This window comes from Cervus canadensis, chromosome 33 (genome assembly GCF_019320065.1).
Source record: "Cervus canadensis isolate Bull #8, Minnesota chromosome 33, ASM1932006v1, whole genome shotgun sequence".
NCBI classification, from domain to species: domain Eukaryota; kingdom Metazoa; phylum Chordata; class Mammalia; order Artiodactyla; family Cervidae; genus Cervus; species Cervus canadensis.
The window spans coordinates 31331279-31344357 of record NC_057418.1 but is presented as its reverse complement, the minus strand read 5'-3'; the positions used below and the strand labels follow the sequence as shown (position 1 = coordinate 31344357).

The following is a 13079-nucleotide window of genomic DNA, read 5'->3' as shown; positions in this document are numbered from 1 at the left end:
CAACACTCCATAGAAATGTTTACATCTGCAATTTATAACAACTACCGTTTTATGCCTTAAAAATATCAAGACTGTGAGCACAATATTGTAAATCCACTATACTTCAATTAACCAAAAAAAAAAAAAAAAAGATCCAGACAAGAAAGTACATATATAACACAACATACACTGCACTTTACAAGTAACAGCGGAACGAAGGCTAAGCTCACTGCCTGCTGGAAACCTACCTCCACTGGACCGTCGCTCTTCACCAGCGCTATACGCGCCCGCTGCAGGGAACCGTGCATCAGCTTGTGAAGCCTTAAAATCAACTTCCTTAACCCCATTTGCTTCAGTGCTTTGTCTACAAAGGGTCTATAAATAGAAGTCAGACAGTGTCTACTAACGCCTGCCTCCGTGCTGCAGTCTGGGGCTCCCCAGCCGACAGACTCGTCCTCGGACTCCAGCCTCTCGAGCTTCTTCGGGACGCGGTCCGGGGGCGGCTGGACGTGGGGACTGCGGTCGGCGGGCGGCCGGGCCTGCGGTGCCTGCGGGCCGCAGCTCGGCTCATCCTCGCTCTCCTCCGTGCTGCTGGCCAGCTCCTTCAGTTCTTCTGCGTCCTCGGCCTCATCCTCGGGCTCGTTGCCTCTGGACGATCGCGGGGAGGGGATTTCAAACACCGGCCAGCCAATGTCTGATAAATTCTTGATGCCCAAAACGGTGCCCATAATCCGTAACTTCTGGTTTAAGTCTTTCGTGATGTTCAACCACAAACAGAGCGCCTGCACCCTGTCCTGGAAGTCCTTGGCCGCGTACTTCTCGTAATCCTTCTGAAGAGCCTGCAGCGACGGGTAAAGTGCCTCTATGTACTCCAGCAGCTCCATGATCCGCTTGACCTGCTCGAAGGACACCCGCTGGCGTCGGAGGTGCTCGTGATAGGTTGAGTAACCCGCAGGCTGCGTCCCGCGAGGGGCTCCCAGCTGCCCTTCCACCGAAGTACCGTTAAGACTAGCTCCGTGCCTAAGGAAGGCGAAGCTCCCGTAGTTCACTTTGAAGGTGAGGATCTCGTTGATGATGTCTGGGATGGCCTGGCGGGCTGTGTATAAAAAGAGGTCCTGGTCGTTAATGGTCCGGCCGGCGTGCCAGGCCTGCAGCTCTAACCAGATCAGCTCGTTGGATCGGTTAAACCAGAACGCGGACGTGCTTTCCTGTCCTCTTTGCTCCCGGTCCTTCTTCTTTGAGACTGAGGTAAGCTTTAGCAGAAGTCGGAGAGTTTCAAAGAATTTTAAGCGATCTGCTGGACAGTCAGTCCTGGAAGTCTGGCGGGCGGTTCTGGCTATGGGCACGGGTACAGACACCGGAAGCTTGGTGTTGCTGCAGCCGAGGCTGAGGTAAGGCTTATTGAGATCCACATCTGGGATGGGCTTCTTGGGCAGAGCCCCCCCCACCGAGTCCAGCATGAATGAGCACTGCACGTTCTTCTTGTGGTCTCGCTCTGTGGACCTGAGAGCCGCTCGGAGCTTTTTCTCCTGCTTGTAGCTGTATTCCTCCACATTCTCCACAGCTTTTCCAGTGTCTTTGTGTGGAGGTTGGTTTGGTGCATTCATTTTTTCTATTAAAAAAAAAATAAGCAGAACATTAACATTACTCTAAAAGATCAAGCTGTTCTCAACATTTTCAATAAGACTGATATCCACATGTATTTATATTTGCAGACTGCCACTGGAGAAAATAATCCAACCGTGTGCTGAAAACTAAGACGACACACACATACACAAAACATTTCTCTCTAAACTTTTAAAAAGGTTTCACCCATTTTTCCTGTTACATAATACTTGCTAAATTCTCTTATATCCTCCGCTACTAACCTAAAACCAGCTGTTTACCTGTCTACTACACAGCGCAGTCATCCAGGTCATCAGATCCTCACGAGTTACCACCTTAGACTCGGACGGGAGAAACAGTACTACGGCAGACCCAACAGCGCCCGACAGAGAACACATCTGCTTCCTGCCTTTGCCATGAACCAAAGTATCAACTTAGGTCAAACCAGTTAAGTTTTCTGGGTTACTTTTGTCATTTGTAAAATCAACTAGATTGAAGAAAGAACCCTTAAGGCACCTTAAGATTATTCTCATGAAACACTGAAAGACATGTAAGCAAAAACGCTTCCCTTCATTTATTCTGTTCCTTGATTTCTTCTCTGCCACAAACAAGTGAACAGTAACATGCTTAATTTAACATTAAGGACGCTGAAGACATATAGCCTAATTTAGTATAATTTGCCTAGTCTATTATCCTGGCACGTAAAAATCATTCAAAATTAATGTAAAGAAGGCAAACATCACACTTTTCCTTCAAAGAACTATAAATAGTTCTACTAACTGAGTTCCTAAGCTTTGAAATGAACACACATCTTCCTTCCTGTTTGGCATTTCTGACCCTCTGAACCGTCTCTACCTCACAGAAACCCCTCCATTCTCTCATTTTCTAGATGCAGCTGTCTCTGGGCTGTCTTCTGCTTCTGAAGTCACCCCTTTCCAAAGTCTGGGACCTCGGCTCACTCCATGAAAAGTGCATGTTTCTCAAAGTCCTCCTCTCTTGGGTCTCTTCTGCCTCACCTGCCTTCTCCTTGGATGACCCTCACATGCCCTTCACACACTGACAACGCCCAAGCCTACAGCACCATCCCCATGTCCCCTCTACACCCAAGGTATAGTTTGTCTCCTTAAATCGAGGACAGACATTTTGTATTTTAACTTCTCTGAAATTAGAATATGTTTTATAATTAATGGTAATATAAATAACTTTTAGGAAAATATTCCCTAATATATTTCATTTATATTTTCCTTTATATACATATGCACAAGAGTAATAAATAGCTTTTAAAAATTTATATCTAAATATCAGAAAGTATAAAAGAGTTCTTTAGATAAATAATTAAAAATTCTAAGTGTAAGAATATATTGTGAATTAATTATAAGCATTTTTTCTTAGTATATAACAGCATAGTATGCCTTTAGATTTTATGAAATAGGATATATTTATATGATTACAGACTAACATACCCAAAATCAATTTGCAGAATAAAATAACTTTGTTCACGTTAATTTTACAAAGAAAATTTGTTCAAAACCAATATATCTCCAAATCAATTTAACTCGGTTTTAAAGTAAGGATTTTTCAAACAAGTATTTCTAAAAGCACTTCCAATTTGATTTACTTATATTCAATTTATTTTACGATCCATCAAAAAGGATTTTCTCTGTCCATAAGGATTTGTGTTTTAATAAATATAAAAATAATATTATTTTTATAAATAATAAAACTATTATTACATTTTAAATTAGCAATACTTTTAAACAATGGTAATTTTATCTGTTATTTTAATCTACTTTACTCTACATGTCTTAAAACTTTTTACACAGTCCATTCAAGAAATTTCTTCACTCAGAATGGCTATCGTCAAAAACAACACAAATAACAAATGCTGGCAAGGATGTGGAGAAAAAGGAATCCTCATATACTGCTGGTGGGAATCTAAACGGTACAGTCACTGTAGAAGTTTCCTCAAAAAACTAAAATCAGAACTACCACTTGACTCAGTAATTCCAGAAATTATAAATGTTCTTCTAATCCATGATTTAAAGATCCTAAGGGAAACAAAGGGTTAACTGGGAGTTGTTGCTGTTTAATCGCTAAGTCCTCTGTCCATGAGATTCCCCAGGTAAGAATACTGGAGCAGGTTGCCACTTCCTTCTCCAAGGGATCTTCCCAACCCAGGGATTGAACCCGTGGCTCCTGCACTGCAGGCGGATTTACCACTGAGCCACCTGGTAGCTGCGATAATCTAACAACACAGAAGGCTGCATTATGAACTTTAAGCCCAAATCTATGCTAAACTTACCACAGAGCTAACAATCAAAGCATTAAAATATCAAGAGATGAAGCTTCTCAGCCTTGACCTTTATTCTAACAATTAAAAAGACTTAAGAAGGGAAATGCTATAATCCCACTTTTCTGTAAATACAGAATCAAATTTTAGCAAGCCTAGAGACCTAAGTTTCGCAGATTATATACACATCTTGAGAAGCCTATCTTATAGCATACAAATGGTATACTAAACAATTTTTTTTGAAATTTTGTACTTACAAAAAGCAATGAATGGCTGGAGAGGCTGTGGAGAAAAGGGAACCCTCTTACACTGTTGGTGGGAATGCAAACTAGTACAGCCACTATGGAAAACAGTGTGGAGATTCCTTAAAAAACTGGAAATAGAACTGCCATATGACCCAGCAATACCACTTCTGGGCATACACACTGAGGAAACCAGATCTGAAAGAGACACATGCACCCCAATGTTCATCGCAGCACTGTTTATAATAGCCAGGACATGGAAGCAACCTAGATGCCCACAGCAGATGAATGGATAAGGAAGCTGTGGTACATATACACCATGGAATTTTACTCAGCCGTCAAAAAGAATTCATTTGAACCAGTCCTAATGAGATGGATGAAACTGGAGCCCCTTATACAGAGTGAAGTAAGCCAGAAAGATAAAGAACATTACAGCATACTAACACATATATATGGAATTTAGAAAGATGGTAACGATAACCCTATATGCAAAACAGAAAAAGAGACACAGAAATACAGAACAGACTTTTGAACTCTGTGGGAGAAGGTGAGGGTGGGATGTTTCAAAAGAACAGCATGTATACTGTCTATGGTGAAACAGATCACCAGCCCAGGTGGGATGCATGAGACAAGTGCTCCGGCCTGGTGCACTGGGAAGACCCAGAGGAATCGGGTGGAGAGGGAGATGGGAGGGGGGATCGGGATGGGGAATAAGTGTAAATCTATGTCTGATTCATATCAATGTATGACAAAACCCACTGAAATGTTGTGAAGTAATTAGCCTCCAACTAATAAAAAAATTAAAAAAAAAAAAAGCAATGAATGATTCAGTATTTGCATCTACAACGTGTATAAAGGAAAGTAAATTGGGAAAAGAGGACGATAAGACAAATAAGCTATATTTTTTTCCAAAATAAAAAGCCAAATTGGTTTAAAAAAAAAAAAAACACATAAATGGAAACGGATATACCATTAAAATGACATATTTAAACTGAAAATAGACTTAAGCTCCAGTCTAGCTACCGTGCAAAAAGAAAATACCAACCTTTGCTTGTTTAGTTTTCTGTCCACACTAAATCCCTCTGCAATGGACAGAAAGTCAAACAGAGTTTCTGGAAAGGAGAATGGATCAAAAGTATACAGAATGCTTTATACAAGTGCTAACTACAGTACTACAGAACTAATTCATAATGACTTAAATAAGACTACTGGATAGCGATCTCCCAAGTGGCTGTGAATTCGGTGGTGTGATTCTGCAATACTGTTAAAACCTTCCAAGAAGTTACTGCTTCCTTTGGCAGATTACCAATAACTCCTGCCAAATCAGAAAAACATGAAAGGAACAACAACAAAAAATTGTAAAATAAAACCGAACGCAAACAAATGACAAGCAATATGAATCACCGGTTTCAACAGATCTAAGACAATCAACTGAATTCCTTGCAATTCACACCTAGAAATGACTCTTTAGAATATGTATAAAAGTAAGTTTTAGCAAGCCCCTGCAACTCTTATGTTCTTTCATCCATGTATGTCAAATTCAAAACACCAGCCCTCTGTGATATTTCAAATGAGAAAGATACCTGCTCTTTAACTGAGAGATGATATTTATGGCCATGATATGCTTGACTGTCGATATCAGCAATCTGAAGGGACTTAAGAGATCCCCTAATCTAAGGTTCTCAAACTTCAGTCAACATTAAAGAATCACTCAGACTCCTGCTACAACGCAGATTCCTGGGCCCATTCCCAGGGACTCTGATTCAACCAGGCTAGAACGACACCATCACATTTGGGAAAACACTGCTTTATTCAATTTCCCCATTTCCGAGGTAAGGGCTTTATAGAGATTGTCATCATCTTCACAACAACATGTGATGGAGAGGACCGCATCACACAGATGGTCAGACAGACGGGCACGTCCCGACAGGGATCCCACTGTAACTCACGTCCGTGTCAGAGCTGCTCCCAGAGCAGGACCGTGTGTCCAAGGAAAGCCTAAGATGCCAAGTGCCATAAAAGACAGACTACGGAGGGCTACAGAACTCATCTGTAGAAGAGGTAAGTAAGGCCAGGTACTTACCTGGCTGACGGCCTTGAAGAATGGGGTCACCTTAAATAAGGGCAGAAAGGAAGGCAAGAGAATATTTTAAGCCAGACAATAAACATGCAAAATGACATGGAGGCAGAGAAGAAGAGAGTGTGGCTATAACAGTGAGCCTCCAAGTATATTGGTAGACTGAAAAATTAAACCAGAACTTTGAAAGTTGGGCTGGATTTGGATTAAAGAGCTGAAATATAGATGCAAATCCACTCTGGTTCACAGCGAACACTTCTCTAACTATATCAACTGAATCTCATTTATAACCATTTTACCAGATCAATTTTATAGTAGTATGTTATTTTAAAAAAAGCTTGCTTAACTCACCATGTTAGCAAAGATCACACATGCACAGACACACACACCCTGAGATATTTGTTAATGGTAAGGAGATGAATCTGTGTACACGCATGCACACATGTGTGTATAGTATGTACAAATTCTGATACCCGGATCTCTGTAACCTGGCTTTTACAGCGTTATATTACTGCTGCAAAATGGAGCCCGTGATGGTCACAGGGCACGCTTGCCCTGAAAAGCGCTCTGACCTGGGGTCTTCGTCCTCATCGAGCCCACTTACACTACGGGACCAACCCGACTTACTTCCTTCTGCTATATTGAGAGAGGTAGTAAACAGTGGGTATGATTAGGCCTGGGACGGAGTTTCCAGTTATATAAAATCAGTCTGTCACAGCAGTAGTTGTTCTGGGTGGACAATCAGAATATTCAAACAATCAAATGCACATCATCAGCGTGTGACAACGGCTGCCACCTAAAGAAGAGAGCGGCAGGGGCTCCTCTCGCCTGCATCCAGCACGCAGTGCCCTCCGTCACCTCGGGGTGAACTTCCGTTCCTCCGAGGGCGCTCCTGAGGGCGCTTACATTTGTAAGGGAGGGGGGCCGGAGGGTGCAAAGACAGCGGGACTGACCAGACACTAAGGCCCAAAGCCTCACATGCAGGGAGGAGCGGGTCTCTCGGGACAGCCGCGGAACCACAGCTCCGGGCGCAGCCCCGCCCGCTCTGGGTGTTGCTGGCCCTGCAGGGCAAAACAAGGCAGCAGCCGCCGCTCTGGGGCCTCCCAGGCCTTTCAGATTCCACCTGGACCTCCTGAACTAGCGGAAGGAAAATAGCTGTCACTTAAGAAGTCCCAGTTATCTGGGACCAGGGTGCTGTGAAGAAGGCCAGGCCAGCCACATGGCAGGTCACACGGAAAAAGGACAATGCCAACCAGCTCTCCGTCCAGGTGGCGGGGTCGGAGAAGGAGCCATCGCAGACATCAGAGACCCAGCAGCCTCCACGTGGAGAAGACGCGGGGGCCCGGCCGGGCCACGACGGCACCCCCAGCCACCTGTGCTGTGCCAGTCAAGGCCCCAGACACCACCGGGCAGAGGAGCTGCAGGCCGCCCGGACACCTGCCTACAGGGCCGTGAGCACAGAACGCGGCTCCTCCGTAACACCACGCTTTGGCGCGGTCTGCACAGAGCAACAGACAGCCGGCAACGTGAGAGGACCACTGGTGACGCTCATTAAAGAGATGAGCGCCACTTTCACGCAGTTCTGGAGTGCAGGGTATGAGTCAGGCAGCCTTTGTCACAGAGAGACAGAAAGGATGCATCCGTTCCTGTTTCCTCGGGAAGCTTTGAAAATAAGTCTGGCCAATCTAACTCTAAAAGGCCCTTGAAAACACTGAGAGACCAACATACTATGATGAATGACAAATGAGTCTGAAACACCCGTCTCCCGAGCTCCGCCTTCGGGTCACAGCCCGAATGCCGCTTGTTCCCGAAGCCTTCCCAAGCCCAGGTCTGCTCAGGCCCTCCTGAGGGCGCCCGCAGCAGCCCCCTGGCTCGCCCACACAGGTGGGGCAGCCTGCTCATCTCGTGCCTGCGACTGGAGACCAGCAAGGGCTCATCCATCAGCCAGCACAGCACCTGCTCCGGCAGCCACCCAAGTTCTGAGTCAGAGGAGAGGGGGAGGGAGAAACAAGGGGGAGCGGAGCGGGGAAGGGAAAGAGAAGAGGGGCTGGAAGAAAGGAGAGAGAGGTAAAGGCACAAAGAGAGGGAGGGGAGGAGAGACCCGGTGAAACCGTGACTGTGACGGCAACGCACACAGGAAGAGAAGGCAAGGGGGCTGCAGGAGCCACAGGAAACGGATGATCCAGACAGAGGCCCAGCTCCACACCCCGGAAGCTGTGTGACTCGAGACTCATCCTGAAAGCGGGGGCACCAACTAACAAGGAAACACTCAATGCTACAGTTATTCAATTCTACTTTAAAATTTTAAGGCAGGTAGTGAGAAGGAAATCTTCAGCTCCCAATAACAACAATGACAGGCAGTGCTTACTGAACATACCATCTTCACCACACTGGAAGGCATTTCATTTCACAGATGAGACGTGCAGGTTGGGAGCTAAGAGAACCAGGATGGGAATCCACACAATCCAGGAACCCAGTCTGTGCTTCCGTCCACCACGCTCTGCTGCTGCAAGTTTGCAAAGCAGGTGAGGTCTCGAAGCAAGCAAGGTCTCAAGCACCGTTCTACCGCTCAACACGAACACCTCATCACCATAACGTAACACATCCCACCCACCCAACATGGGTGCGTCCATCCTTCTTTGGTTTTCATGACCAAGACAGTTCACCAGATGGCAAACCAACTACTTTCTAACATATGCACGACGGGGACAGTCAAAACTACACACCTTAGAAACTGTGTCATTTCCTCAACCGTAAGCTGAATAGTAACACAGAGAACCTACATCTCGCTGGGTTACTGTGATATTTAAAAGGTAACTCTTTGGAGGAGCCAAGCACAGTGCTGAGAACTCCCAGTGATAACTGGGCAGATGCTCCCGCAAATGATTCAGCAGCCGATTAAATGGGTTACTCAGCACCGGTTACTCTATGACACAGAAAGTTCACTACATAGTAAATGAAAATGGAAGCCAGCTATAAAATAATACAGTGAAACAACACAAATATCACTATATGGAAGCAAAGAGGCTGTGTTATAAATGGAGAAACAATGGAAACAGTGAGAGACTTTCTTTTCTTGGGCTCCAAAATCACTGCAGATGATGACTGCAGCCATGAAATTAAAAGACACTTGCTCCTTGGAAGAAAAGCTATGACTAACCTAGACAGCATATTAAAAAGCAGAGACACCACTTTGCTGACAAAGGTCCATCTAGTCAAAGCTATGGTTTTTCCAGTAGTCATGTATGGATGTGAGGGCTGGACTATAAAGAAAGCTGAGCGTCGAAGAATTGATGCTTTTGAACTATGGTGTTGGAGAAGACTCTTGAGGGTTCCTTGGACTGCAAGGAGATCAAACCAGTCAATCCTAAAGGAAATCAGTCCTGAATATTCATTGGAAGGACTAATGCTAAAGCTGAAACTCCAATCCTTTGGCCACCTGAAACTCCAATCTTTGGCCACCTCAAAGAACTGACTCCTGGGAAAAGACCCTGATACTGGGAAAGACTGAAAGCAAGAAGAGAAGGGGACAACAGAGGATGAGACGGTTGGATGGCATCACCGACTCAATGGACATGAGTATGAGTAGGCTCTGGGAGTTGGTGATGGACAGGGAAGCCTAGTGTGCTGCAGTCCATGAGGTTGCAAAGGTGGACACGACTGAGCGACTGAACTGAAGCAAAGAGACTACAGGGCAAAAATGGCAAAAGTTATTTTTGCATGTTGCGTTTACAGGTATCTTTCTTTTCTTTTTGTCAGCATTTTCTAAACTCACTAAACAAACGTGTCATCTCTTGCAACAAGAAAAAACGTAAGTGAATAAGAACGCTGATGCCCAGGGTCTGCTTTCAGGTAGCTACAAGTCAAAGGTTCATGAGCATTCCTTCTTCACCTGCAAAATGGCAGGAATTGAAGGGGTCTCTGACCTCTTCCAGACCTAAAATTCTGTCATTTCATGAAATAAACAATTGAAAGAAGTTGAGGAGGAAGACAGACAATCTCCCCTCTACCTTCTATCTCTGGCACAGCCCAGAACAACAGCAGGAGCTCAACAAGTATCCAGAGACTGGTTTTCTGACTGATAAGGGATGATGCACAGTCATCTCAATGGGCTTCCCAGGTGACTCCGTGGTCAAGAATCTGGCTGCCCAGGCACGAGATGCAAGAGACGTGGGTTCAATCCTTGGGTCGGGAAGAGCCCCTGGAAGAGGAAGTGGCGACCTGCTCCAATATTCTTGCCCGGAGAATCCTGTGGACAGAGGAGCCTGGCGGGCTACAGTCCACGGGGTGGCAAGGAGCTGGATATGGCTGAGTGACTGAGCACACAGAGGCATCTCAAGCAGCACATTCGGAGCTTAACCCCTGATGCTCGAACTGGGAATAAAGTCCAAACTGAGGCCCAGGAGAACTAACTCTGAAATCAGTCCTGGAAATTTCTTGGCGCCAGTGGGTGAGGACTCCGCATTCTCACTGCAGAGGACTTGGGTTCAATACCTCGTCAGGGAACGAAGATCCCACAAGCTGCACAGCGTGGTCAAAAAAAAAAAAAGTACCTAAAATTAGTCCTGCCGCTATCTCAAGCCTTGTTGCCGTTCAGTCCTGCCGCTATCTCAAGGCTTCTGGCTGCTAAGAAGTTGCTTTGAAACCCTGGGCCCCACTTTCTTAATCTGTAAAGGGGGGAGCTGTGTTCTCAACTCCTCTAGAGCTGCTGCTGATGTTCGGTCGCTCAGTCACGCCCAGCTCTTCTGTGACCCCACGGATCCATGAGACTCTCCAGGCAAGAACACGGAGCGCCGTTTCCTGCTCCAGGGGAATCTTCCCTGCCTGGGGACAGAACTCGAGTCTTGCGCTGCAGGCGGATTATTTACTGCTGCGCCACCAGGGCCATGCCTCCACAACTGTACGAACCAACAAGTAAAGAAAAAGCAGAGGTCCTGTTGGCATCGTCGCGTTTCAGCGCCACAAAGCAAGTAAGTCATCAACAACACTGACTCAGGAGGCGCTGCTTCACTGATACTACTTTAGATGAGGCACTTCCACAGGCATCCGAGAAATCCTTTTGAGAAAATGGGTAAGGACTGATTTTAAAGATACTATACTGCAATAGAAGGCTATTACTTTCCAAACGGGGTAAATACAGGCCATAGGTTAATATCCTACTACAAATAAAGTTTTAAAAGAAACTAAAAAAAAAAAAAAACCTTCTTCTTCATAGGAAAGAAAGACTATTTACTACTTAGGAATTCTTCCTTGGGTAAGAAGTCATTTGAGCAAACAAGTACAATAAAGTCCACCCCTCCAACCCTTCTTCTTTCTTAGGGAAGAGTTATATATGACAGGGACCCAGAAAGGATTTGCTGACATCAACCATGAGAGGTCAGTGTATGGAAGAAAGGTGTGGGAAAGGGAAGCTGACCAAAAGGAGCAGAAGAAAGCAGGCTAAAGAAAGGGAGACCTGGGAATGAGGCTTTCCACTAAGGAGAACATGTGAGAAGGGGAAATGTCTCAGAGGAGACAAGAAATGAAATCTCGACCTTGCACAGTAATAGGTAGATGAATTCTAGGAAGCTAAGAGATCAGCTTTAGGACAAGTGGTTTGCTGAAATCAAGAAAGTTTCTAACACCATAAGGCTTTGGTGACCTGAGGTTCCGCATTAGAAAGTAGGTACAAGGAAGCCAGGTCTGCACGATTCAATTCTTCCACCTCAGAAATGAACAGCAGTGACGTGCTCCAAGGAAGGAAGAAACAAAAAGAGAACAGTCTGCCTCTCCAGGAGCAGAACACCATTTGGGCTTTGGGATCCCAAATGAAGAGAAAAGTGAAACAGAGGTCTGTGCGGGGCGACTAGGGACCATCCGGGCACTGTGCTTAGGGTGCAGAGGGCCCCACACGCAAGGCAGACAGCACGGGGCTCAGGCCGCCCAGAGAACCTGGAGGAGACAGCCGGGCCCTGCCTCTCCCCACCTGCCCAGGACGTCACGTCTGGGAGACAGAACCTAGGCGGTCCCGCCCAAGAGATACAAGAAGGAAAGAAGGCCACTGATCTGCATACCCGCAGCCAGCCGTCCGGGACGCCCACGCCAACTGAATCCCCACGGCCGCCTCCGCATCCTAGAATCCTCACTCGCCGACGTGAACGAGCACTCAGGACAAGTCTTCCCACCTCTGGAGGGTCAGTTTCTACTTTATCAACAATGTTGCTAACGGTAATAACTCAGAAATGTTAAAAGAAAACTTTCAGGCAGCATAAAGTCCAATTTAAAAGAAGGGGAGTAACTAACGTTATTACAGAAGGCGGCCATCAACAGGTACCTGCGGCGCAGAGACGCTGTGCCGCGACGCGCCCTCTCACATGTATCTTTTCCAGCGCAAGACTGACCTTTCAGATTCGCGCGGCCAGCGGGCCTCCCGACATTATTCCTCTGGTGCTTGGAGGACATGCGTTTCATCTGCCGAGGTGTGCTGGGAGGAGAGGTGCCATAAAGGTTCTCTGTGTTGGCTTCATCTGAAAAGTCCTCAGGATCGGACTCGGAAATCTTGCAAGCTGAATCTCCCAATGCGTACTCTTGCCTGGTAAAGACAACAAGCGGAGAAAATACTCAGTGACAGATAAAGTGAATTCAAACTTAAACCACTCCAAGCTCCTTTTAAGAACTCTCCATAACACTTTGCCGTGCCTCCTTGGGCTTGTATACCTTGCTCCTCTATTGCAGTTGCGGAAACTCACAAGGAGAACGCAGCCCCCGTGTTCCTGCTCTCAGCAGGCACAGAGAGAACTGCTGTGCAGTTTCTGCTGTTTGGAGAATTCTCTCCAACACAGATGCAGCTTAAAACTAAATACTTGAGGATTAGGGGGAAAAAATGAGCAAAGAACTGGAAGATACA

The 13079-nt window shown here is 45.8% G+C and overlaps 1 protein-coding gene across 6 annotated transcripts in view; it reads right to left on the bottom strand.

Moving 5' to 3' along the window:
* The window catches only part of MAP3K4 (mitogen-activated protein kinase kinase kinase 4), a 139980-nt gene that overhangs the window by 57890 nt on the left and 69011 nt on the right, over positions 1-13079 (bottom strand). For 5 of the 6 annotated variants that reach the window (XM_043457299.1, XM_043457302.1, XM_043457303.1 and 2 more), the window contains exons 2-3: positions 12574-12764; positions 228-1591 (exon numbers count right to left, since the gene is read on the bottom strand). In XM_043457299.1, coding sequence (XP_043313234.1) covers positions 228-1591; positions 12574-12764 — 1555 coding nt within the window. The remainder of the gene's footprint in view (positions 1-227; positions 1592-12573; positions 12765-13079) is intronic. The other variant, XM_043457301.1, reaches the window with a different exon arrangement.